The sequence below is a fragment of the Platichthys flesus genome, chromosome 3 (assembly GCF_949316205.1).
Source record: "Platichthys flesus chromosome 3, fPlaFle2.1, whole genome shotgun sequence".
Lineage (NCBI taxonomy): Eukaryota > Metazoa > Chordata > Actinopteri > Pleuronectiformes > Pleuronectidae > Platichthys > Platichthys flesus.
The window spans coordinates 17,092,630-17,118,407 of record NC_084947.1 but is presented as its reverse complement, the minus strand read 5'-3'; the positions used below and the strand labels follow the sequence as shown (position 1 = coordinate 17,118,407).

Sequence of the window (25,778 nt, the reverse complement as noted above, 5' to 3'; positions counted from 1 at the left end):
AAAAGCCAATTCATTTGCCTGAATAATAATAAATATTGATGCAGGTGATAAGCAACATGAGCTGATGATGAATGTGCCTTGTTTTACATTTCCTTCCAGCTGTGGCTGATGGAAAGCAAGCACTGCACTTTACACATGAGGACACGTCAGAAATTACCCAAAATCTCCATTGGAGGGCGCCGTTAACATTCGAGCAATGTAATCCTTTCTTTTCTAAACTTCAAAACTTGGAGCAGCTGGAGGACTAGCTCAGTTTGGAGGAGCTGATAAAGCACCGGCAGGAACCAGACAAAACGTGAATGGTGAGACTGGAAACAAAGATATATTTGTAATGGTTTAATTTCTCCTTCACCGTTATTATTCTAACCTGCTGTGTGTGCTGTGGTGGCGTTCATACAGGTGGCTCTGCAGCAGTGACTGTGTTAGTCCATGTTACTGGTATTTTTCTGACAATCTACTTTACAGGACTTTTTTTGTCTACACAAATAACCATCTCTCTAAATCCAAAAAGTCAGTTCCTATTATACCTTACAAAGAAAAACGACACATCCTCACCTTTTAAAAGCAGGAACATTGCAATGGATGCTATAATGTTTTATTTCTTACAGGTGAGCAATATGAAAAGCAACAGTAGTAGAAGACACTGGACACTGGGCCGACGGTACCGAGCACTGAAGAAATGAATACGATTTTAAGTTGAAAAATAAAAAATATGTTAAGGGGTAAAAAAAGTGTCAAGCCAATCTAAAATCATAAATGTGTGAAATATATCTAGTAAGATTTTTGAGCAAGTTCATAGCAGTGATTTTGCATGGTGGTGATGCATTATAAAGTGTTGACACAATATCACAATTTTTGCCTATAAACTCCGTTATCTCTTTCTTTTTCCATTCCATTACGGCACACTTCGTTGCGCAGCTCGCTTCTGCGCAGGATGTGCGGGTTAACCTTAACCCTAACCCACAAGGTAAATAAGATACAAATTTAAATTAAATACAAAATAACTGGTAAATAATAATTTGATAAATAATGTTTGGTGAGAATTTGAGCATGATAAAGCCCTCAAAAACCCAATTCATTTGCCTGAAAAAAAAATACTAATAATCCTTACAATTTCAACAGGGCCTCACTGTCTGTCAGTGCTCGGGCCCTAAAAACATTTATATATAAAACGATATCACAAAGGTGTTATTTTAAGGGGCTTACCTATAGTAACGCTAGGGGGCGGTAATGTGCATAATGAGTGTTATCACCCGCCAATAAACAAGAAGAAGAGGACAGAAGGAGAAGAAGAAGAAGAACAACATTGTTTTCAAAGTATGCGGTAAGAATCGACTTATTATCACTACTGAGTTCATATTAAGTACATTTAGAGATATTGTATCAGTTGTACAGATACTAGAAACACGTGAGGTTCAGGTTTATCTGCTCCGCTTTTGTGAATGTGTCCATGCTAGCTAGCTGCTCTGTCGTCAGTGGTGTCTTACTGTGTTTTACTCTAGTGACTCAGTTTTGGAAACCTTCAGCTGAACAGTGTGTGTGTGTGTATATATGTGTGTGTCTGCTGTGAACAGGTAGCGCGTGCTGTGTTGCTCCTGAACACGATGGCCACGCAGAGAGTTCACTCTCAGAGCAAAGAGTCGCTGCTGCAGAACTACAACAAGAGGCTGAAAGACGACATCAGCTCCATCCTGGACAACTTCACCGAGATCATCAAAACCGCGAAGGTGCACAGACACATCCCCGACTCTAAAACCCTGTCTGTGACGTGTTGTGTTTGTATTGTGCTACTTCTAATTGTCAGCAAGTGTAAAAAGCCTCCATGCCCCTCAGTCTTCTGCTCGAAACTTCCTGCGCCTGGAGCTCCACACGGGACTGATCTTGATTTCTTCCTCCAGATAGAGGATGAGACGCAGGTTGCTCGAGCAACTCAGGCCGAGCAGGACCACTATGAAATGCACGTCAGAGCCGCCAACATTGTAAGTATCAAGTTTATTTATCAAGCCTGGCAAAGTTGACCAAAGTGCTGTACAATGAATGAAGAAGAGAAATACATGAGTAAATACAACACAGTGAATTAGATAAAAGGCTGTAAAGTACAAACAAATAAGGAACGTTCAACATTGACATGTCTGTATCAGCACAGAGTGATGAGTGTATTAATTATGTTTAGTAGATTAGAATATCAGGGGATTGAATCTTCTGTGTTTCCTTTTAAATAAGGCCACATTTTCCTCTTAATTTTCCTCTAAGAATCTTTAAGGATGTTGGAAAAACTATTTTATTCCACAGTGACTTCCAGCAAATTCTGTCAGCTTGTTCTTACTCTTTATTCAAGCTACGTGATGTTTACACTGACTCCCAAGAATCCATGTTAGGTCTGGCTGCACATGTTCATTAAATTGAGACATTACAACCTTTTTTTTTACTTCAGATCTCCACTAGAATTTATGATAAAGTTCAGATGCACATTATGAAGTAATACTAACTGAATCCCTCATTGATAATTTAATTCATCACAGCTTTCTATGTGACACTGTTTCTGGACTCTGAATGTGTCTGTAGCCTATAGTTTGAGCCAGAAACAAAACCATCGTTCTAAACCCACATCCACCTCCTGTGGTGTTGTATCAGGTACGTGCCGGTGAGTCCCTCATGAAGCTGGTGTCTGACCTAAAGCAGTTCTTGATCCTGAACGACTTTCCCTCTGTGAACGACGCCATCAGCCTCCAGAACCAGCACCTCCGCTCGTTGCAGGAGGAGTGCGACAAGAAGCTCACCTCGCTCCGCGACGAGATCGCCATCGACCTGTATGAGCTAGAGGAAGAATATTACTCCTCCAGGTACAAGTAGGCTTATACTTGTCCCCCATCCCACCACCCCTCTTCTGTCCCATGTCCAGCAGTGTGTACTGTCTCACCATTCACCATTCGCTGCTGAGCCCATCAAAGGTTTTTCCCCTGCCCACCTCTAAACCTGAAAGCTTTTGTTTTGGATTTATCTTTTTGTATCATTCATCAACATGTCATTGCTGAGGGTCATTGTGATGAAGCTCAACTCAACAAGTGACTTTATATTGTTACTAATTAGCCAGTGCCTTATTTTTTATCTGCTCGATGTGTCAGAATTAGTCAAAGTGAAGAGGACTTAGGCAATAAAGGGACAAAACGCTGAAAATCAGCAGTGCAAATTTATTGAGCTCTTGAACTACACCAGTTCAGTTTCTACTTTGCCCATTTATTGCAGTTGACTGATGCAGTTTGAAAGTCAGATTTGTCTGAATAGAGATCACGAGTGTGAATTTACTGCTGCTTTTATTTATAAATCGAAATTAAATGTATTGCTTTCCTTTTCTGCAGTGTCTGATAGACATGTTTCAGTGGAATGTAAGTAATCAGGCCTCCGAGTTATAAATAATTATTGTAAGTTGAAGTAACACAAAGCTTTTAGGGAATAACACAGTTTACAAGAATTACACATTAAATTAACTAAAACTTTATAAGAGTATAGATTTTATCAGAGTATGATTCATTTAAGACTATATGTAAATAAATATATACGTGATCACACATATGGTTCATTTGAAGACTGGAGTGTTGATGGATGTTTGTTATGGTCTTAACAGTAAGTCAGAACTGTTTGCTGTTATTTATTTGAGATCAGACCTGAAGCTGAGATTTTCTCCAGTAGATGTCTCCTGTAAAAGCAATCAGAAGGTGATATTTATTTGATTCCGCCCGAATGAGCTATAACCAGGCAAGCGGCTGTGTGGTTGTACGTGTGTACCAGTTTCTGCCGGCTGTTCCAAAAGACCCAAAACGATAAAGAAATAAAGTAGAGACAAAACACTGTAATTGTTTGTCTTGTTTTGTGTGAGAAAGTGTCTCTTAGTCCTGCTTGGAGCATGCTGGGTGCGGGCCTTTCTTCCTTGCTGCACTCGCTCTGCTCTCTCCCCAACCAGCGACTAATCAAACCTTTTCGCCAAACATAAAATCAACCGCTGATCAGTCATACCTCTTAATAGTAACAAATAATTGATAAACAGCTTTTTGTAAGTGTTGATCATTTACAGTGCTTCTGCATAACCTCCATGCTGCCATCGTACACGTGCCTTCATGTGCCCCTCTCCATGTGAAGGATTCGCTTATTCTGACTTGCTGCTCTTTTCTGCTCCTCTCTTTCTGTGCTGCGCTGACTCTTTGCCCCCCCCCCCCCCGCTGGTTTCTGCCCTACAAAGCTACAGTCAGTGGGAGAGCACCGATCTGCCGCTGTGCGAGGCTTACCGGCAGCGAGACAGCTGGGCCTCACCAGGAAGCAGCTGCAGCTCTACCCAGGGTGACAGAGAAGACGTGGACGGACCTCCATCACAGGAGACAAACCCCCCACACCACCTCAACGGTCATGGGACTGCCTCTATAGAGAAACAATGAAGAGATCGGACACCGAGTGGAGAACACTTGTGCTCAGTTTGGACGCCAGCAGTTTGGCTAATTTAGTTTCCATCATACATTGTGAACTAGTGTCTATTTAGGTTCTTTTGTTTTAGTTTTAGGAAAATTTTGAAATAAAGAAACTACTCTGAATAAGAAATTACTGAAAACAGTTCCAGACAACAGCATTTGTATGCCTTAGCAGCATTGTAATACAGATCATTTTTATATATTATGTTGGATTTGGTTTAAGTGTTGAGTACAATGTTATGTCCTTATATTGATTTTGTAAACCTTTGCTTTTGTAATGTTTCATTTATGTTTTTTTTACTCCATAAAGCAGTGATCAAATTAAAGAACGAGACTTAAATGTGGGTTTAAGATTTTTATTCAAATGTGTTTTTGAAAGCCTTAAAAAATTAAAACTAGAAGATTGAATTGGACTAAAAATATCCTGTTAGCCAACTCAGAGCTGATATTTTATGTCCACTTTTTTGGATTATCATGTTTTGACCAATATAAGAAACGAGGCTATATACAATATTTACAAAGTACAACACTCTCGAGAACCTCATCTACGTTTGTTTAGAGAATCCACTCCACAAATTATCCTTTTTGACTCAATCTCTTTAAGCAGACATGTTGAGTAAATCCTCATTGAAAACAACATACAGCTCCTCAATATCTGCGGTTCATCTTCTTGAATTTCTCATAGTGGTAGTCATCGGTGGCCTTTTCATTATTGGGACGTTTGCGGTAGTTGGGCGGGGTTGCAGCTGTGGATTAAAAAGTAGTAATGAATCAGATTTCAGAAAGAATTGTGTCAAAATGCTACCTAAATCTAGACAGTTTATAAAAACAGTGTTTTGCAATTGATGTCCACCTGAAAAGTACAGTGGTTACATCACCATTCTACAGTCTAGTGATGGAACTGTACAACAGCATAAATAATTGTGTGACGGGATGTGGGCTTGTGCGGTCTCTTACTCTCTGGACCTGGTTTCTCGGTGTCTCCCACACGCAGCGGTCTGGCCTTAGGCTCCTCTCTATGTCTGTGATGCCTCTGGGGCGCATTTGAATCCTCATGGTAGACTGATGGAGCAGAAAAGCACAATTAAACAACCTCTCATGATCTCTCACAGTTTAAAACGCTGTGTTTGCGAAGGGAAAACACTCACAGCGGTTGTGTTGCACGTAGTTGACGGCAATGTTGGTTGGTACAAATGATGTGCCCTGGTCTTTTTTCTTATTCCTCTGCTCTTGCAGAAGTCTGGCTTTTGCGTCTTCTGTGTTGATGATGTTCTTTATCTTTGCACTAGGAAAAATATTCGCAGAATCCGAGTTAAATACTTTATGTCGACTTGTCACGATCATGTCTCAATGTAGAAAGTCTATTTCTCATAGATTACATCTACATGAACATTTTGAGAATCTCCTTAACTCACTCTACGCCAAGATCAACTTCAGGGATCCCACTCAGCATCTGATTGGATAACATCTCCTCAGTCTTCTTAGCAGAGTTGACTCGGATGTTCTCGGGCAGCTCATACAGGTGGTCTTCTGCGTTCTTCACCTTAACTTTCTGTTCCTCCGCCTCCACCAAGCCCTTCTTCTTCTTCAGCTCTGTCTCAATATACTTCATCCTATGAGGTGAAATATATTTCTATGAAGCACTTTGTCAACACCAGTGTGAGTAAACACAATTATATCCTAAGTGTCATTTTTAGGAGAAAAACAATTCTCTTAAACAAAAATGAATCTAAGCCAAGCAAGTGGTCCCTCAATATTTAGATAAAAAGCAGGTGTTGAATATCAGTATTTAACATGCATATATAATAATACAAAAATAAATGAAGAAATAGGTACTTGACAGAGGAACATAAATACCTGTGCCAGAGACTATAACTGTGAGGTATTATAAATAAGTTTATGTGAGCATCGACTGGTGTATGGACATTATGACATTTTCATCATTCTGACTCACAGCACCTATATTTTTATAAATATTGGATCTATTGCTTTTTTACACTAGTTGAATTAGGTTGACACTTCATTCATTTTAGTCTGACCTCCGTGTCCACACTTTGAATGCTAAAGAGGGGAGAGAGTCTTCATGAGTATGTCACAACTGAAGGAGAAGTACATACATGTCAGCATCCTCGTCTCTTCTGTTGGTTTCAGCAGAGAATGATGTTCCCAGGCTGAGGTCTCCTTCCTCTTCTGTCCTGTATCAGAAACATATGTGATGAGGCACGTTCTCCATGTTGTAAAGACACAACAGCACCCACACACACCATAGGTTAAAAAAACAGAATCAAAACACAATCAGATAACTTACATGTCCCTGCTCCTGTCCCTGTCTTTGATTTTCTTCATGTCTACGACTCCTCCAGACTTCAGTTTGAACGGATCATTCTGTGAGACATGATTCAGAGTTAGACACTGACCCAACATCCAGCTAAACACGCAAGAACTACCGCGTCACTTACATCGATCTCAGCATCTGGTGGTAGTTTCTCTCCAACCAGCAGGGCGGCCACACTGGACGGGAAGGAGGGAGGGGTATTCATTTATTTATCTGATATGTTGAAGTGAAAAACTGGAGCTACAACAAACAGTGTAACAAGTAGCACAACGTCACATTCACGTTACCTGACTCCGCTTTGTCGTTTCCGCAAAGTCTGCAGCTCTTTAGCCTCTTCGACTTTGGATCTGAACGACCGGAGAGAAGATATCAATTAAATCACATTCTCTACGAAAATTATCTATAAAAAAAGGAACATGAGGCAGTTTTGTTTTTTAGCTTCACGCGGAGAAGCTCGCCACGTTAGCAACAGGACGCTTCTGTGAAAGATGTTTTTGTTCTCGTTGAGTTTAAATACAGTGATTTACCTGACTTCTCGGGTTGTCTCGTCTTCTTCGGCATCTGACGAGTCTCTCCTCCTCCGAAAGTTTCTGCCACTCGGCATTTTAAAATCTTGTTTTAATGCAATCTCGGAGCTGACGATAAGAGAAAGAACGTCTTGTGGTGCGGGGGGAAGTCTTCACCAACGCACAACAAATGTTCGTCACTTCCGGTAGCAGAAGTCCCACTTCCGCTTATTTTCTGTAAACATGGCGACTTACAGACAGGTCGGCAGGTTGTTGGGTATTTCAGCACGACTGACGCGTCCGTAAGTTTATCTGTTTGTCAGTTGTAATGTCCTAATGTTGTTTTTAATTACTCGCATGAATGTGCTGCCTGAACTAGAGCTGGTGTTTACTATAAGCCGCTAGCTAACCAGCTAAGCCAGAGAGTGACGCAGACTGATTGTTACCACTTACATAACAGTGTTTGTTTAAAATGATTAAATAACTCAGTTATTGTAGATGTTTTGGTCATGTTTATGTCACAGTGTAGGTTAATAATTAAGTGCGTTCCACATTCAATTAAATTATGTACATAAAGAGTTTTGACAAAGATACATCCATATTTGTTTGAAAATAAAATACCAAATACTCTTATTCTAAGTGCATGAAAAGCAAGAAGCCTCGCCTTGTATAGAAATAAGGTACTGTGTTTTGTATTTTAAAACACTCAAAAAAATGTTTTCCAAGGGAGAAGGAAATCACATTGCAAACTATACATATATATATCCCTTCAGCAGCTAACTGACCATTTTCTAGAGCAACAGCTAACAAGGCATGAATCATGTCAGATTCACAGCATGCCTCGTGACCAGTCACCAGATCAAATAGTTTGACCTCTAGCACCTGTTTGGTAATGAAGGACCTACCTCTCACCAACAACACTGACAACAATAACAAACAAGTCATTCATAAGCATAAAACCGTCCTGCACCTTTATTCATAGCAACTAGTTTCTGAGTAATGAATTAATCAATCATACAATTGCAGACGCAATGCATGGTCCACTGAGCCAACAGGGTTTTAGTTGATTACACTTACACAAACATTCAAATTTGGCCTTAATTATTGCTACACCCTGTGAGGTAGGAAACTAAATACTCAGGGTTCTTTCCTCCATAAGTTTGTCAATGAGATATATATGTGCTTTGTCAGTCTTGCTGTCTGTGGACATCAGAGCGCTGGATTACACTGGGCCTCACACAACACAGGAGTTTGGAAGATATGGCGACAAAACCCCCACTTTGTTGTTCCAGGTTAGTGTTACTGAAGCATCCTTGAAGCTCTGTTGAATTGAACTCTGTTTTAATGGCTTCTTCTTTGTGTAATGTTTGTTCAAAGGGAGGACCATGTTTGTGCAGACCCAGGATACACCAAATCCTAACAGCGTAAAGTTTCTCCCAGGTCGCACAGTTCTTGAATCAGGAACTATGAATTTTGACGGCCCTCGTGACGCGCACTGCTCACCATTAGCCAGGTAAATGATGAATGAATGATTGTTAAATAGATTGTAAAAAGTGCTCTTCCAGTAGGCATTTTGATAGCCTAGCAAAGCAGGTAATGCCCAGGTTTGCATAATGGTGTTCGGTATGTTACCCCATTTCACACTTACTGGAAGGCAGGAATTATAATTATTAGTTATGATTGTTGTCTTTTATGATTGTTAGTTATGATCGTGACTTAACCAAAGCAATAATTACTCTCAAAAAATCTCGAAAAAATCAAAGTTATATATATATATAAGGAGTGACTGATAATAATTTTCATTGGTATTCAGTGATGTTCTGTTTTGTCTTCAGACAGCTGTTTAGGATTGATGGAGTCAAGAGTGTCTTCCTGGGCGGCGACTTTATCACCATAACGAGAGTAAAACCAGCTTCATTTTATCTGAAATATATAGTGTGGATCTGTGCCATCGCTTTTGCTGATGTCCTCTTCTTTTCTCTTTCTTTTAGTCTGATGCAAATATGGAATGGAAATTAATTAAACCTGATGTATTTGCTGCCATTATGGACTTTTTCACCACGGGGCTTCCTGTTGTCAATGAGGAAAGTGAACCAAACGCAGATACTGGTAAAGGATTTAACCATCTGAACATTGAAACATCAGATAATGGAAGATGTTTGCGAATTCTATAGAATCCATTCCTTTCCACTTCTATTCGCAGCTCCATCAGATGATGATGATGAAGTCGTGGCTATGATCAAAGAACTGCTTGATACTCGAATAAGGTAGCTGCCAGAGAAGATATCCTCTCTTATCAGTGTCTGTTCCCGGTTCACCATGCTTTTCTGTTCTGTTCTCATACATGCTGATGGATGGTCTTGTTCCCCAGGCCGACAGTGCAGGAGGATGGAGGTGACGTCCTGTATCGGGGATTTGAAGACGGCGTTGTTAAGCTGAAGTTGCAGGGCGCCTGCACTAGTTGTCCCAGTTCCATGGTTACTTTGAAGAGTGGAATCCAAAACATGCTGCAGTTTTACGTTCCTGAAGTTGAATCAGTGGAGGAGGTATGTTCTCCTGCCAGAGAATAGGTTTCCTTTCACATGCACACACATCTCATGTCTAACTTTCAGCTTGGCATTTGTATTTATACTGCTCAGTGAAATTATGGGTTTCAAAGTAGTAGGGAACGATAGTTAAGGGAGCTTTATCTCCATTGAAAAATATTAAAAGTTATTACATTTTTTTATTATCACTCTATCTTTGTTGCACAAACCAGCTGAAAACTTGAATTACTTGAAAAACACTACTTTAGTTTGTTTTTTGTTATTTAGGTGTTCAATCTCTAGATACATTTTAGGGATTTGACAAGTGTTTTCATTAGCACACATCTCATTGTGTCTCATATTCCTCAGCCACAAAATAACTTCAGACTTTAAATTGTTTACTAAACTTGTGTTTATCCACAGGTGAAGGAAGAGGAAGAGGAGATGAACGCTCAAGTTTGAATTACACCGAAACCTTGAACTGCATTTACACATTCCTCTCTCTCCTGGTCATCTGATCAGGACACAGCTGGAGGAACTATTGAACAGCGTGATGTGTGAAAGACCCCGTGATCATCATTGTCAGTCATCCTGAAGTTATTATTGACATTGGTAGCTGTTTTGTAAAATTACTGTACAATGACATTATTTCTCAAGGTATAGATCAGGGCTGAAATATATTATATTTATTATTTCACATAGTTTCACATTTCTCACTCAAAACATCTTTTAGGTTCAAAGTACATATAAAGTGCTGTATGTATGTAAATAAAGTTTATTGAAATATTTTATAACTTCAAATCTAATCTTCTTTGAATGTGGAATGGATCATTTATGAATATTGCAGAATGGATAATTTATGAATATTGCAGAGTGTATCTTTTTGCCTCTGTGAAGGAAGTTAAGTTTTTATCCGTGTTTGTGTGTTTATTGGTTGATTTGTATGTTTGTAATTAAGATCACACCAAAACAACTGAAAAGACCTCAATGTAAGGATGCAGTATGGGTCAGGGAATAGCCCATTGAATTTTGGTGCAGATCAGGGACAGATGCAAGGTTTCTTCATTTTATCAGTTTAACATTGCAACATTTTCTATACTTTTCAGTTGTCCCATGGAATAATTCGTCGATCTTGCTTTTTAAAAAGCAGGCATATTTGGAGAACTGGAATTTGGTGCAACTTGGCACTGTTTAGCCTTCGCAGAGCTACAAGCTCTACTGAGTGCCACTCCAGTTTACGGGTGTGTTCCGATGCAAGTACGCAACATAATAAGTACGCAGGTAACAAAGTAGTTACAGTAGTTTCTCATAATTATCCATTTAAAAACACTGCTAATAACTGAATTACAATCTTAAAATCCAAACATATACAGTTAACAAGAAGTCTCTAGTCTCAGATCGGAAATTATATAAATTTGAAGTAAAGGGGATAGAGAAATTAGAAGAATCAGTTACAAATTATGATCAAGTTAATGTATGAGTATTATGAGGCTAGTCCACTTTGATTACAAATTTAAAGTCTTTCACGTTTAAAAGGAGGTGTAGAAAAAGCAGTGACATGGCAACAAGAATAATAACAGAGCAGCATACGGTATAGAAACATACCCATCATCTATTTTCACTGCCATTGCCCCATACCCAACAAACACAATGACAGACACAAACATTCACTCACACACTATAAGTGAAATAAGGAAAGAGATGAATATTAGTATTAATAAACTTGTTTTTGGTGTGTTAAATATCTTATCTCATTTCATCTATTCCCATTTGCAGTATTTTACATATTTAACCAATTCTGGCCGCATCCCTTCATTAAGGGCATACACAAATGTGTTTGTCTTTTCTGGACAAATTATTAACTACAGATAAAAGATCGACCAGCCTGAACACAACTGAATTGTTTACAGTCTTGCAGCGTTGTGCTGCTGAAGTAGAGCTCAGGGAAGGATGTTGGTTTTAGAAGTCAGGCACTTCGGTGGGGTCCTCATCTCGTCCTTCCCCCGGATCTGCATCCTGATGCCACGTCAGATATACCTCCGTCGGTAGGTGCAACCCGGAATGACAGGCTTCTCGGCCAATCAAAAGGCGCCATGGAAATTGACAGGTTGGCTCTGATTGGATGAGATCACGGAAGGGGGTCGCGGCAAAGTTTAGTGACGTTCCCAGACACCAGAGTAGCAGCCAAACCGAAGACATGTGTGGTGAGTACATGACGTATTTACATTTACAGCTTTCACTGGGTGATGTACGATGTTCTGCAATCTAGAGGACAACACGTTGATCATATCTGACAGGCTGCTAGCATCGCCGGCTAAAGGCTAAACCTGCAAACCAGTTGAAATCAGCTAGGGGTGGCTAACGTGAGTTAGCGAATATGGGCTGCTGTTGCTGTTAGCCATTTAAACATTAACATGTTTCCCTTTTCCTGTCCGCGCTGTCCACTTGTGAGTTGTGATGTAGAGGCTCGAGCAGCGAGTCGACATGACCAAACATCGTAGAAATGCTAACCTGCTTTCCTCCTGATAACACACCGCGAAACTGGTTTGCGCTGACACTACGACAGAAGCGTAACTTTCCTCTGAACCTCTTACAGCGTACTTGATTGAAATAAATCAACTCATGAGGTCGCACGTCGTTATACTTAAACTAGAGTCGTTGGGGCATTGTGTGTTTAAGTGAGGAGTCTGTGTCCCATCACCGTCACTACAATCAGACCAAACCCACCAGTCACATGACACCGGGCTCTGGTTGATGTGTATTAAATCAAACCAATTTCGTTGTTGAGATTTCCTGTGCCTTCAGCTCATGGTGACGCTGTTTGTGCAGCTCTTCTCCATGTCCAGGTGCCACTCACTCCACCGCCCTCCTTTCCCCGCTGGTCAATGAATGAATGCTCTGTTGGTCCCTCTGGCTCCCTGTGTGCATCGACTCCTCAGTGCTCAGTTCTGTGAAGGCCTGTTTTCCATGTCTCCTCCCTAGATATTTATTTCGTCCAGCTGGAAATTCCTCATGTGCCACACAGTACACGTCAGACTGACAAACAACTCCAACACACAAATGAAGAAACTCAATGTCACCACAGACCAATAAACATGACACCAAATCATTTTTATCACATAGTATCACACACACACAAACACACACACACACACACACACACACACACAGGTTCAAGTGTTTTTCTCTCTGAGCTTGTTCTCCATAGCCAGCTAGGGAGACACTCCTCTGTGTGTTCTATTAGGTATCGGAGGGGCAATAGATCTCGGTCATTTGCAGATCATTGCTAAAATGTACCAATAAAGTTAGTTAAGTCTTGACAGCCTGTTGCTGCACCAATAGTCTGGGTGTGTTTGGCACAAGCACCTTAGTCTGACTGACTGACACACAGGTTTGTTGCATCTACCCTGTGAAAGTCAAAGCTGTATACTTAGTAAGTAAGTATCTCAGCCTAAAGTCAAACTTGGTTTGAGTTTGCCTCTGTTTTATCTTTCACACAGTTACTCCTCCCATTTGAATTCCTATTCAGCAGATACACTCTATTGTCTCTAAGCAGGTTCCGCCACTGGAGACACAAATTTTGTTTTTCTCTCGTACCATCACCCCACCTGTAGGACAGGTTCCCCCTGCATTATTCCTTAAAATAATAGTGGGACTTTGAGCCTGTAATGGTAGAGATGTAGTATCACAAAGTAAAAGCTTGTTCAATTGTGTCAGGATGGAATCAGATTATGTTCTTCTGCAGTCACCTCGACATATTGTTGTCATTTTCAGGTCAGAAACTATCATTACATAATCTTAATGATCATAGTGAGTTTTAATGGTATTTGGTATTAATGAATGAATAATGGTATTCTGTTGTCCACATGTATGACTATGGATATGTTTATAAGAATACTATAGAGAATAAATATAATATTATCTCTAGTGATTTTTGCTAATTTGGTTAATCGTGTATATTCAATATCAAACACTATTCTTATTATTACTGACACATTAATTTCAGGCATGACACCCAGCCCTCCTTGTATTTGTTTCCTGGATCCAATTGTACATTAATTTGGTTACATAAAGTGCACATGAATTCAAATCTATGCCTAGAAGACATTAATCTTTGCACGTCAGCTGCAAAACAATACTGGAATAACAGACAAGTAGATGTACCAGTTTGACAGATGTGAAGTTAACCTTAACTTTTAAGTGCCCGCTAGAATTTTAAAGTAGACAGACAGTTTTAAAGATATATTGTCGACAGACCCAAATTCTTATTAAAGAGAACACAGATTTAATCTGAGAGTATTGTTTTTCTCCCCTCAGGAATCTTTGCCTATCTCAACTACCATGTACCAAGGACTCGCCGTGAGATCCTTGAGATCCTCCTCAAAGGTCTGCGACGTCTGGAGTACAGAGGCTATGACTCAGCGGGTGAGAGCGAAAAACAACAACATTCACATCACCAGAAGTCTCCTGCTTGTTGATCAGACCTTTTACCTTATCTGTCTCATCAATGTCTTTCTTAAGATGCCACCAAATTATAGACAGTGTCTACTGTGTGTCCAATTCAATGTAAAGCAGGATATTATTCGACCTTCATCAGTAACACTTTATGTTTATTTGTTCTTCTGAAAATGTGAGGAACTCAAAGCAAGACAATGTCTGCTGTGATTTTTCAGCCATTATCACGAGGCTGGGTAAGACTTGTTGCAGCATCAATGGAACTAATTTACTGTGTGTTAAGTTCATTTGAATTTCATCACCATCCTACAGTTTTTGGCAAACATTCATTGAATGTAGCAACTCGATAAGCTGGAGTTCAGCTCTGTCAATAGATTAAAAACAGTCCATTGCTATCCATATCTGCACCAACCCGTTGATACTGAAGGACTTGTGATCCCTGTAATTCTCATGCTCTCCTAATTTTTTTTATTTTTTAGGTGTGGGGATTGATGGGGGTAACGGCAAGGACGGAAGTACCCAATCTATCCAAATCATCAAGCAACGTGGAAAAGTGAAGGCTCTCGATGACGAGATCCACAGTAAGCTTAGAGGAGGAGAATCAGTTTATAAAAACTGAAGCCTTGATTTGTCATCCTGCATGTGACCGAACCATTAAGATACTAAGCCTTGTCCATGTTGTGTTTGTTTGACTTTTAGAGCAGCAGGACATGGACCTAGATATGGAGTTTGATGTTCACGTCGGCATCGCTCACACCCGCTGGGCCACCCATGGTGCGCCAAGCCCCCTCAACAGCCATCCACATAGATCTGACAAGACCAACGGTCAGTTGAGTTAAAGATCGAAAGCTGTTTCAGCTCACACAGTTTAATGGTTTACCTCGCAGCTCAGTCTGTTTTTATTCACCTGGGTTCAGGTATCATATCTTTTAAAGTGATTCTGGTCTCTTTGTTGTATAGAGTTCATTGTCATTCACAACGGAATCATCACCAACTACAAAGACCTAAGGAAATTCCTGGTGAGCCAATATCTTTCAAAAACTCATATAGACATCGTTTCATCACTCTGAGGGTTAGGGTTAGACTAACTCTCTAACTCGATCTCCACAGGAGAGCAAAGGCTATGAGTTTGAGTCAGAGACCGACACGGAGTCCATCGCCAAACTGGTGAAGTACATGTATGACAACCGCGAGAATGACGACCTCAGTTTTTCCGTACTGGTGGAACGGGTGATCCAGCAGCTGGTAAGGACCTGCTTGTGCACTCCACCTCTCCTTCTAAGATCAGCAGATAAAAGTCTGATGTGTTATTTCTTCCACCTGACAGGAGGGAGCTTTTGCCCTGGTCTTCAAGAGTGTCCACTACCCCGGAGAGGCAATTGGCACAAGGTAAGCCACCGCTGATGCTGTCAAACTATTATGCTGTTATAGTTATTGCAGATAAAGTATTGTTGGATCATTTAAATGTTACTTTGCAGGAGGGGAAGTCCTCTGCTGATGGGAGTGCGGAGTGATCACAAGCTCTCCACTGATCATATTCCTGTGCTCTACCGCTCCTGTAAGTTCTCTGTTTTGTGAATGTTATGAATTTTCCACATTCGATTGCGCAGGCATGACTGAGGCCCATTTTTATTTCTTTTTTTTTCAGCTGCTAAAGAAAAGAAGAGCTGCGGTGCTATACCTAGGACCGACCAGGACACCTGCCTGTTCCCTGTGGACGAGAAAGCTGTGGAGTACTACTTTGCTTCAGATGCAAGGTCAGCAGAAACCAGTTTTTGTATCCACCTTCTTACAGCTTCATATCCTTGTATACCCTGCATTGATCAAATGTCTAATGTGGTTGTTCGTCTGTTTCTCTTGTCATGACAGCGCAGTGATCGAGCACACAAATCGGGTGATCTTCCTGGAGGATGACGATGTGGCTGCCGTGATGGAGGGCCGGCTGTCCATCCACAGGATAAAGCGCAGGGCTGGAGACTACCCATCCCGGGCCATCGAGTCCCTGCAGATGGAGCTGCAGCAGATCATGAAGGGTGAGTTGAGGGTCCGACTTAATTGTGTTCACATTTTCTCATGATCATAAATTACTCAAAGCCACATTTGAAGATAAATCTGTTGAACTCTTCCTTGTAATTTGGCCCTGTACCCTTGTAATTGTTGTCCTGTTATTATTGTGTAAGTCTAATTTGTTTACACTTGTTAAACATCTAAAAAGGAGATTGACTGCTTTCATATTGCCAGTTGACCTGCTTGCCTTTGTGTTTTGACTGCGAGCCTTACAGACTGGACAAGTGGATCTGTCTTGTCTCACCCTATGATTGGATGAGCAATCACTAAGTAAAAATAGTAAAATAAAATAAAAATAAAAGCCAAACACAACATCCCAGAGCCTAAGGTAATGTCTGTCAATCGGCTTGACAAATGGAACCGAAATGATTATCCATTATAAAGCTAACATCCCTTTTAAATTGCAAACGTGATTAGAAAGGGTTGTCTTTCCACACATTGTTTTCTATTGCTTTCAGAGCACCCTGAAAACTTAAAGTCAGCACCTCCAGTGTCTTCCAATGTACCATGCAACAGAGTCGACCCAGAGAAAAATGTGTCCCTGCCGCATTAACTTATTTATTTTCAGCCTGTGATTATTATTCTTTATTGTCGTCTCCTCTACTGACTGTTCCTCAGTCATCCAGCAGAGGGCAGAGGTAAACTGAAGCTGGCTGCTCTTGACATTCCTTTGTGTTCCTGTCACTACTCAGCCTCTCTGCTCTGCCTCAGTTCCTGGAGACTTTCTGCTGAATTACATAATTCCCTCGACCCATATTACTCTGAGGCAGGCAGAATAAAAACCTCATATGTCACTGTCACATTCTATAATTGATTGCAAAACAGTGTCTCCCTGATGTTTCATGTTTGTCTTTCCTTTGTGTAATGGATGACATAAAACTGTGGCTCAGAATCTTTAGTAACTCCCTGCATTTCCAGGGATTTCTTATTATCATAAAAAAAATGTTTTGTTCGAGCATGACACTTGGATTTTCAGGAGGTTAATTGAGATACTTTTTTCTACAATTTTGGAAAAGTTCACCTGATTTCTAATCCTCTCACCACAGGCAACTACAGCTCCTTCATGCAGAAGGAGATATTTGAGCAGCCAGAGTCTGTGGTCAACACCATGAGAGGGAGAGTTAACTTCGATGAAAACACAGGTCAGAGAGTGTGATTATTGCCTTTATAGGTGCCGTTACATCAATGTTCCACTGAGAGAACTATTTTCCACTCTGTCCTAACTTTTTACAGATTTAACTTTACTACTGCAAATTCCAACATTTGAATAACCTCTACAGTATAAACAGTCACTCTTTTTTTTGCTGGCCTACTTTCTTCCTGAATGTCACTCAAACATTTGCTCAAGATGTGTTTATTTCAGGATTTCTGAAAAGGACAGCACACGAAAGCCCAGCTCATTTATTTAAGCTGTCATAATGATTTGTAGTTTTAAAACCAGAATGACCTAAAATTCACTGTATTTTTTACCCTCAAGTGTGTATGATGGATTTGTTACATACATGTAGAATAACCTAAATCTGCAAATACACCTTGTCAGTGATTCTCTCTGCATTCTGGTGGCCCTTTTTAAATGAGATGGAAAATGTTGGAGCACAATGATGGATTAGTGGTTTGGTTTGCTTTCCAGTGACACTGGGTGGACTGAAGGACCACATCAAAGAGATCCAGAGGTGTCGGCGACTTATACTTATTGCCTGCGGCACCAGCTACCATGCTGGAGTAGCGGTGAGTAGCCACTTGCCAAATGCTGTCCCCCCTTGGTGTAAATGCACACCATTTAAATTTGTCTGTTTTGCTATCCGTGTTCAGTCCGTAAGACAATAATGAGATGTGATGTCTGTGCTGTGGACACAGGTGTGTGAAGTTTATGGTTTGGCACATGTGCTCGACAGGTTTGTTTTGCTGAACAGTCCTTTGTTACTTTCCCAGACCCGTCAGATCCTGGAGGAGCTAACCGAGCTGCCTGTCATGATAGAGCTGGCCAGTGACTTCCTGGATAGGAACACACCTGTGTTCCGAGATGATGTCTGCTTTTTTATCAGCCAGTCAGGTGAGGAAGATTGTGCCATCTGCACTTGATCGAGATATCTTCCAGGTTCCATTTAGGGGAGCTGTTTGATGTTCAGTGACCTGATAAGTAACAGGACTGCAGTACAGTTGAGTTTTCTCCACATTAACACTCAGCTGTCGCTTCGGGAATGTGCGCTGGTTCTGGCGTTCTAATTTTTTACATGAGCAATGTCTGTGGTTCGCCTTGTGGTTTTTCTGTGAACCTGTTTCAAATCAGAGTCCTGGATTGTGAAATGGCAATTTCCGAACTAACTAATAAATCTGCATCGTTTTGTTTTCAGAGTTGTTGCGTTGCATAAACTGTTGTGTTTTCCCGTTCCTTCCAGGGGAGACTGCTGACAGCCTCATGGCCCTGCGCTACTGTAAGGAGAGAGGGGCTCTGACCGTTGGTGTCACCAACACAGTGGGCAGCTCCATCTCCAGGGAGAGTGACTGCGGAGTCCACATCAACGCTGGGCCTGAGATCGGAGTAGCGAGCACCAAGGTTAGCCATGACAACTGCGGCTCTGGTCGACTATCATGAGGATACGGATATAAAAAAAATAACTCATGGTTTTAGAATAGCTTACATTTATCACACATTTTCTCTTAAACCCCCCTCCCTGACTGCAACCAGGAACACTTCAGTGTTAGAGTCAGTACTTTCCTCAGATCCTTGACAGTAGTAGTAGCTGTTGGGTTTATCTATAATATTGGAAGGTCTCTGCCTTAAGAAGACAAGTGCCTTCATATACGTTGCAATTTGGCGATATTCAAATAAGATTGAATTGACATTATTGTTAAGTTAAAAACTAATGCATCAGTTTTTCATCATCACATTTATCCCTTTTTAAAAGAATTCAATGTTTTAAAGGACTCTTCACATGTTTGTTGCATCATCTCCTAGCTGAACTCCACACCCTCTGACACTGAATATAAACCCATCTGAAAAGTTCATTGTGAATCCGGACTCACCAGACTCGCCTTTTGTGAGTTGACATTTTCCTGCACTCTTATTCCTCAGGGAGCTAAAGAAAACTGACTCCATGTAAAGTTAGGATTCTTATTTTTCCCTTTCTCCCAAACCAAAAGCATTTGCCAGTTTAGACTTGGAGGAAGAGCAGAGAAGTCGTGGAGCTCGGCCCCAGTTAGTGAGGATAGAATAGAGAGTGGAGCAGGTTCCCCCTGGCTGAGCCTTTGGGCTTGGCTCATTGACTCTTGCTCTGCTCCAAAGCCTCGAAGCATGCCGCCATAATTTACTGCTTGGCTGGCTGGGACACACACACACACACACACACACACACACACACACACACTCACTGCTTAAATGCTGCACTGACTTGCTCTTAAACTCACTGGTCAATGTGTATCACACTTAGCTGTTAAATTACTACATTACTAAACTTGTTTTCTATTAATATTTAAAACAATTTATCTTCTTTAGTTAATTGGAAAAGAGAGCTCATAGAAAAAAAGATCCTTTTCTGGTTCGTTTGGTCGTATGCAAGATTTATGCAATATTTGACACTTGAGAAGAAAGACTTTGATGCTGTCAAAAGTCAAATCCTGCTGGCTCATCAACTGACAGTAAACATAAGAAGGCTGCCTGTTTAATTTACGATCAAGCGTCCTTTGGGAATTTACAGGGTTAAGTTTGATTTCTAGTCCACAGGCGTTTTGGTTTGAGGGAGGATTGTTCATATTTCCTTTGAATGTAAGTGTGGTTAACGTTGAGGGGCAACAGGTGGTATGTTCTGCATGAGATAAAAATGATCACAGAAAAATATGTTGGCCCCTTCAGAGCTGACAGCCCTCAATGTCACAATTCAGAGAGACTGCAGAGTTAGGGTGCTGTCAGGTGAGGAAAAGAAATCAGTTTAAAGGTTTTACAGCTATTTTCTTGGACGCACAAACTCAAGAGTCAAGAGGGCCCCGTGAAAGGACTTGGCTCCATTTGAACCCTGATTAAATCTCCCAAATGGGCATGGAAAGCCTCCAAACATGCAGGGAAGTGGAGGATAAGAGAGAGGGGTGATGACGACAGGCATCGAAGCTCAGATGTGCTGAAGTTGTGAGCAGTGACATTTCCAGAATGATTACAAAGACCGAGTGTGTGGTTGTACCAAGTTTCCAGCACGAGCAGAACTAGCTAGACTGCATTTTAATGTTGCATTGCGTGTGCTCAAATCTTCCTCTCCTGCCATTTCTGATCTGGTGCAGATTATTAGCTGGACACTAAGTTCACTATCAAAACAAGGAGACAAGAAGCACAGGGCTCCACACACATGAGGCTAAAGTTAGGATCAGGTTGCTGCTCTGGTTCCAGTATTGTTGCAAAAACGGGAAACTACTTATCCTTTAGAGATCTGTTCACCACAAGCAATCTTGCAATGTTAAATATTATAATAAGTGACGGTTTCAATATGTGTGCATACATCATCATACAACTGTTTATAAGTCGGTCCTTTTCAAAAGTTGGCTCAAACTGCACACCCATAGCTCTTTAATATGATGACATAATACCACATATACTCCTTCCCTGACTTTTTTTTTTTCTCATTTTTTTCTGCAGGCCTACACCAGTCAGTTTGTGGCCCTCATCATGTTTGCCCTGCTGATGTGCGATGACAGGATTTCAGTGCAGCCCAGACGCCGTGAGATAATCCAGGCTCTGAAACTTCTTCCAGGTAAATCAAGCCACGGGAGAGTTCTGCCTCAGCCAGGGAAATCCTGGCCGCATGTGAGATTAAAATGTATAGGGATGGGAAACTATCTCTTGCAGCAAAGATCAAGCACAACCCAAAGCCTGCTTCGTTTTAGGTGTTTGTCCAAACAACTAAAACACAGGAAGCTAAATGATGAGAGAGAGCTCAAAAGGAAAAATAGGAAGAGGGAAGAATAGTTGTTGGCTGCGACCTGTCGCCTGCTGCTCTGGATCTAAAGCATTTGATTGCATGACTCTAATGGTAAATTAATAAGTGTCTGCTACTCCCTGCCCAACATTATGAGCTTGTCCAGTCCAGGTTCTAGCATGCGACAGCAACAAAGTTTACTCATAAAAATGTAGTCATAATTGCTTTTCTGCCCATATTAGACCAGATTAAAGAGGTCCTCGCGTTGGATGATGAGATCCAGAAGTTGGCCGTGGAGTTGTATCAGCAGAAGAGTGTCCTGATCATGGGCCGAGGCTACCATTACGCTACCTGCCTGGAAGGAGCACTGGTGAGGAAATGCAGACTGTTTCATCTTTCTGTTGTCTCTTATGTGAGAACTATTAAAACTGCTTTATTTTATACACCAGTGGTCTCCAGCAGTATTTATACAAGTAATCTTTGATTGAATGATTTCTCTTTAAACCCAAAAGGTTGAATTACTGTTACGAGTACATTTTATAAATGATTGTATCTGATTTTACATCTCATTCCTCAGAGAGTCTTGATTTGGACTGATTTTTTCTTATAATTTTATTTAATAAAAAAAAAAATGATACACGATTCAATATTCCTTAACCTGTAGGTGTTTTGTGTCCCGTATAGAAAATCAAGGAGATCACATACATGCATTCAGAGGGGATCCTCGCTGGAGAGCTCAAACATGGCCCCCTGGCCCTGGTGGATAAACTCATGCCAGTCATCATGATCATCATGAGAGACCACACTTACACCAAATGTCAAAATGCCCTGCAGCAAGTTGTCGCCCGTCAGGTGAGACACGCACATGCACACAGACGCACACACATATATTTCCCCCCAAAAGTTTTGATCAATTTTATATATCCAGTTGTTGTAGTTACTCACTTAGTAATTTTTCCTTTTGCCTTTTGTTTTATTGCTGAGAAACGGAACAAAATCAGTTCAAACACATGAAAACGGGCTGACCACAACAGATATTGCACGTTAGGTTAATTTTCATAGTCCTGTCGGTGCCACACGTCTGATCCTTTGCCCTTAAATACGAGGGAGTGGTTGGTTCGGTGTGACATCACTCTTTTCAGTAATGTGCAGCAGATGTGGATTTAAGAGGTGTGAAATTTGACCGAGATGGGCGGTAAAAAATTGCACTTGACAGTTGAAGACTTTTATTTTATTTTTCCATATAGGGCCGTCCTATTGTGATCTGCGACAAAGATGATTACGAGACCATCAAGAACTCCAGCCGCACCATCAACGTGCCTCACTGTGTGGACTGCCTGCAGGGCATCTTGAGCGTTATACCTCTGCAGCTGCTGTCCTTCCACTTGGCTGTGCTCCGAGGTTTTGACGTAAGTACCGTCCCCTCAGGCTCACTGGTAACTGATGATGATCTCAAGTGATTTGCTTCTTAAGACTCCCTTTCTCAGAATTCATGCCGAAAAAAGCAATAGGATTTGAAGTTTCTTCAGTCTTCACCTGCAGATTATTCTTACTAAAACTTTTATTATCACCAATATGTCATTGTATACTGTAGAGAAGGGAGAACAATTTTCACATATTTATTGTTTACGCCCACAGTTACACCCCCAGTAAAGTTGTCTCTGGACTGCTTTATAGGTGAATTACTCAAGCAGAACTTCAACAGATGGTCATATGGGGGGGCGTGGCGGTGGCGTATAAACTGAGAAGTGCAGTACAGTGGGCCATAGTCCATTACATAACATTCCATTTAGGTGACGCTTTTATCCAAAGCGACTTAAAATAAGTGCATTCAACCCCGAGGGTACAAACCCAGAACAACAAGGATCAAGAAAGTACAATTTCATCAAAAATAAAGCAAAATTAAGTGCTATATGTAAGGGCCATTTAAGTGCTACTAAATTGTTCTATATTTTTTTTTTTATTTATTTTTTATATATATTATTATTTTTAGACTTTGATCCGGGCCAATTAAAAATGGATGGCGGGCCGCAGTTGTCCCGCGGGCCGTAGTTTGGACACCCCTGGTTTAGAAGTTTGCTCTGCGACGTTTGTTCACAATGCGCTGAAATCATAAATGATCGGAGCTCCAGACCCATTCGCAAAAGTGAAATGGTCTAGCGATGCCAGACTGCTGTCTGTTGCAGCTTTGTAAACTCCACTGGCTTTTCTTTTTTTGCAGAACTCAAAAATAAAGCCAGTGTTGATGCAGCTTTTGCAGCAGTTCACTTCAGAGGGACGTCCTGAGGGTGAAGCCCAGTTAGATCTTGTTTTTATGTCTGAGTCGTCCCATTAATGCCAAGCTGCGCTGCTGCTCTGACACAGAAGCAAACATTTATATGATCACAGACTTTCAACACTCTCCAGGTTTTATAAAGTTTATTCAAGTGTCTGGACAAAGATTTGAGAATCATAATATCTGTATCACCCGGTCGCACATTACTGTTTTTGTTACTCAACAGCAGACGACCTATACAATATGTTATCCTCTTTACTAGGATCATTTAGTAAATATTATTGAGATAAATTAAAAGAATAAATGGCACATAAAGATTTTTTCCAAAGCACAGTTAATGGTGCTTAAAAAAATGGTTATGTAAAAACGAAATAAAGATATAAAGATAAAACAGATAAAATTACCAACAGCAGTAGTAAACAACCAGGGACGAATACAGAAATATGGAAATTACAACAGATTAAGATCAGTTAATAAACATTTGTCTGAAGCCTGGATTTAAAAACCGGAATTGGATTTTAAAATGAATGGAAAGCGACGAGGCTTGGGATGATGTGCTCACATGTTCACTTCTTCTATTAAATCTAGGTGGACTGTCCAAGAAACCTGGCCAAGTCAGTGACAGTAGAGTGAAGTGCACCATTCATCACGTCACGACAGAAGCCTGGCAGACACGTACTCAGTGGGACGTGCGGTGGGGGAGCGTGTGTTTGCAGGAACCAAGAGAAGAAAATGTCCAATTAATGTGTCTCATGTCAGGGCTCTTTTTAAAGCATAGGTTTTTTTTCTCAACAGCTGTGCATCTTCACTGTGCACATTATCTATATCTCAATGTCTGTACTCTCTTTATATGTCATGTTATTGTTAGAGAAGTGGTCTTGTGTCCAGGATCTGGGCGGGCACTGGTGAAGCTTCATCACTTTTACTGGGTTTGGGAGTCTGTAGTGACACTGACTGACTCAACATTTGAGCAGGCGCTCTGTGTGTAGTTGTCCTGATTGGCCTCTCGGGGAGCTGCTGTTAAAAAAGCTGGTTACTGACGCAAAGTTAGGTTGTTAAAAACCTTTTTTACTGGTTCTCCTTTCATTTGTGTAATGATTTGTAGATATTTTTCTTGGCTGCTAATCATTTGAAGTGTCTTTACTCCACAGATGAAGTAAACAACAGTCTTAAATCATTCCAAGCCACAGGTCATAAATTTTTAATAATTACTGCGCAGTTTGCCTGTTTTGACTTGGTCTTTCCTCTAAGTTTGCACAATTTAAAAACTGTCGGGACAGCATCATAAGCTGGATCACAGGGAAGTTAATGAATACACTATTGTGTAGAAAGCTTCTTGGATAGGTTACAAATCCTTACCATGCACTGTTTCTACCTTTAGTACGTTATACTCACAGCTTGTATACTGTAAAAACTCTCTGTGCACTGCTGAGTTTGATTCATACAGACCTTATCAACCACTTCTGAAGTAATTGCAGTGAGATGAAGTAGAAGTTGCACCTCGATGCCAGCCCACACACACCTCATCACTGCTGAAATATGGGACCATCTTTAGCTATTGCGTGATTCTTTTTGGTATGTTTCATTTTCATAAAAAAAAAAAAAAGCAATCATTTTATATGATTGAAATTAATCTTTGATTTGAAATGTGAATTCTATCGTCTTTATGAAATGTCCTGTCAAACCAAAAAGCTGTACAGTGGCTTTGGCAGTTGTAAACCAAAACATATATATATTTCATATGTTCATCTTATTTTTGTTTTTGTAGCCAAACATGTACTTACACTGATAGATTGGTGTGAAGACAATTGGAGACCCAATCGCTCATTTATGCAGTTACACAGCTGTACTGTGGAAGCTTATGTAGATGTCAGATGCGAGTTGTGTGTGTGAGCGTGTGCGTGTTCCTTAATGTTTTTGCAGAAGCCAGGGAAAAAGTGATACATGTACACGCGCGCACACACACACACACATTTGTTTATAATGAAGAAATGGGAACTAGATATTTACCTTGCTTTTGCAATCAAGCCTTAACTTGGACTTTTTGCAGTTTCTTTCCTTTGACATTGAGCTTTTCATGAGCCAGTAGAAAAAGGGTTTCAAACCTGGACAATGTTGTTACAGAATTTGATTTGACTGGAGACATTGATAACAAGGATTCCGCACTGAATCTTCACAATCCGTTGTGTTACTGAGGGAGTAGGGCACTATTTATTAGTGGAACTGATGCAATAAAGTGTCAAATACTTCA

General features: G+C 40.7%; 4 protein-coding genes across 7 annotated transcripts; 3 read left to right on the top strand and 1 right to left on the bottom strand.

Moving 5' to 3' along the window:
- Positions 1-1,232: 1,232 nt before the first annotated feature.
- On the top strand, positions 1,233-4,716 carry med22 (mediator complex subunit 22). 4 transcript variants are annotated; one of them, XM_062382258.1, is made up of 5 exons: positions 1,233-1,317; positions 1,575-1,727; positions 1,899-1,979; positions 2,635-2,843; positions 4,238-4,716. In XM_062382258.1, exons 2-5 carry the CDS (start codon positions 1,605-1,607, stop codon positions 4,428-4,430), a joined length of 606 nt encoding a protein of 201 aa, XP_062238242.1. In that variant the 5' UTR covers positions 1,233-1,317; positions 1,575-1,604; the 3' UTR covers positions 4,431-4,716. The 4 variants fall into 4 exon arrangements, with proteins under 4 accessions (XP_062238242.1, XP_062238244.1, XP_062238241.1 ...); XM_062382260.1 differs by having other exon boundaries at positions 1,234-1,324; positions 4,244-4,716; XM_062382257.1 differs by having other exon boundaries at positions 1,234-1,324.
- Positions 4,717-4,800: 84 nt separating this feature from the next.
- Positions 4,801-7,500, bottom strand: c3h9orf78 (chromosome 3 C9orf78 homolog). Its single transcript, XM_062382255.1, has 9 exons — positions 7,323-7,500; positions 7,083-7,142; positions 6,920-6,971; positions 6,769-6,845; positions 6,578-6,655; positions 5,876-6,073; positions 5,609-5,745; positions 5,418-5,522; positions 4,801-5,206 (listed from the first exon to the last, which is right to left on the bottom strand). Exons 1-9 carry the CDS (start codon positions 7,397-7,399, stop codon positions 5,109-5,111), a joined length of 882 nt encoding a protein of 293 aa, XP_062238239.1. The 5' UTR covers positions 7,400-7,500; the 3' UTR covers positions 4,801-5,108.
- Positions 7,446-10,632, top strand: nfu1 (NFU1 iron-sulfur cluster scaffold homolog (S. cerevisiae)). Its single transcript, XM_062382256.1, has 8 exons — positions 7,446-7,603; positions 8,493-8,593; positions 8,679-8,814; positions 9,137-9,203; positions 9,293-9,410; positions 9,505-9,568; positions 9,673-9,847; positions 10,250-10,632. The coding sequence occupies exons 1-8, from the start codon at positions 7,545-7,547 to the stop codon at positions 10,286-10,288; spliced, it is 759 nt and encodes a 252-aa protein (XP_062238240.1). The 5' UTR covers positions 7,446-7,544; the 3' UTR covers positions 10,289-10,632.
- A 1,317-nt stretch (positions 10,633-11,949) lies between these two features.
- LOC133948405 (glutamine--fructose-6-phosphate aminotransferase [isomerizing] 1) lies at positions 11,950-25,778 on the top strand. The gene is made up of 19 exons (XM_062382254.1): positions 11,950-12,030; positions 14,144-14,251; positions 14,761-14,862; positions 14,981-15,106; positions 15,242-15,300; positions 15,392-15,526; positions 15,609-15,670; positions 15,760-15,839; positions 15,930-16,038; positions 16,151-16,314; positions 17,395-17,490; positions 17,979-18,076; positions 18,281-18,401; positions 18,748-18,905; positions 20,973-21,087; positions 21,495-21,622; positions 21,937-22,104; positions 22,500-22,661; positions 24,116-25,778. The coding sequence occupies exons 1-19, from the start codon at positions 12,024-12,026 to the stop codon at positions 24,158-24,160; spliced, it is 2,043 nt and encodes a 680-aa protein (XP_062238238.1). The 5' UTR covers positions 11,950-12,023; the 3' UTR covers positions 24,161-25,778.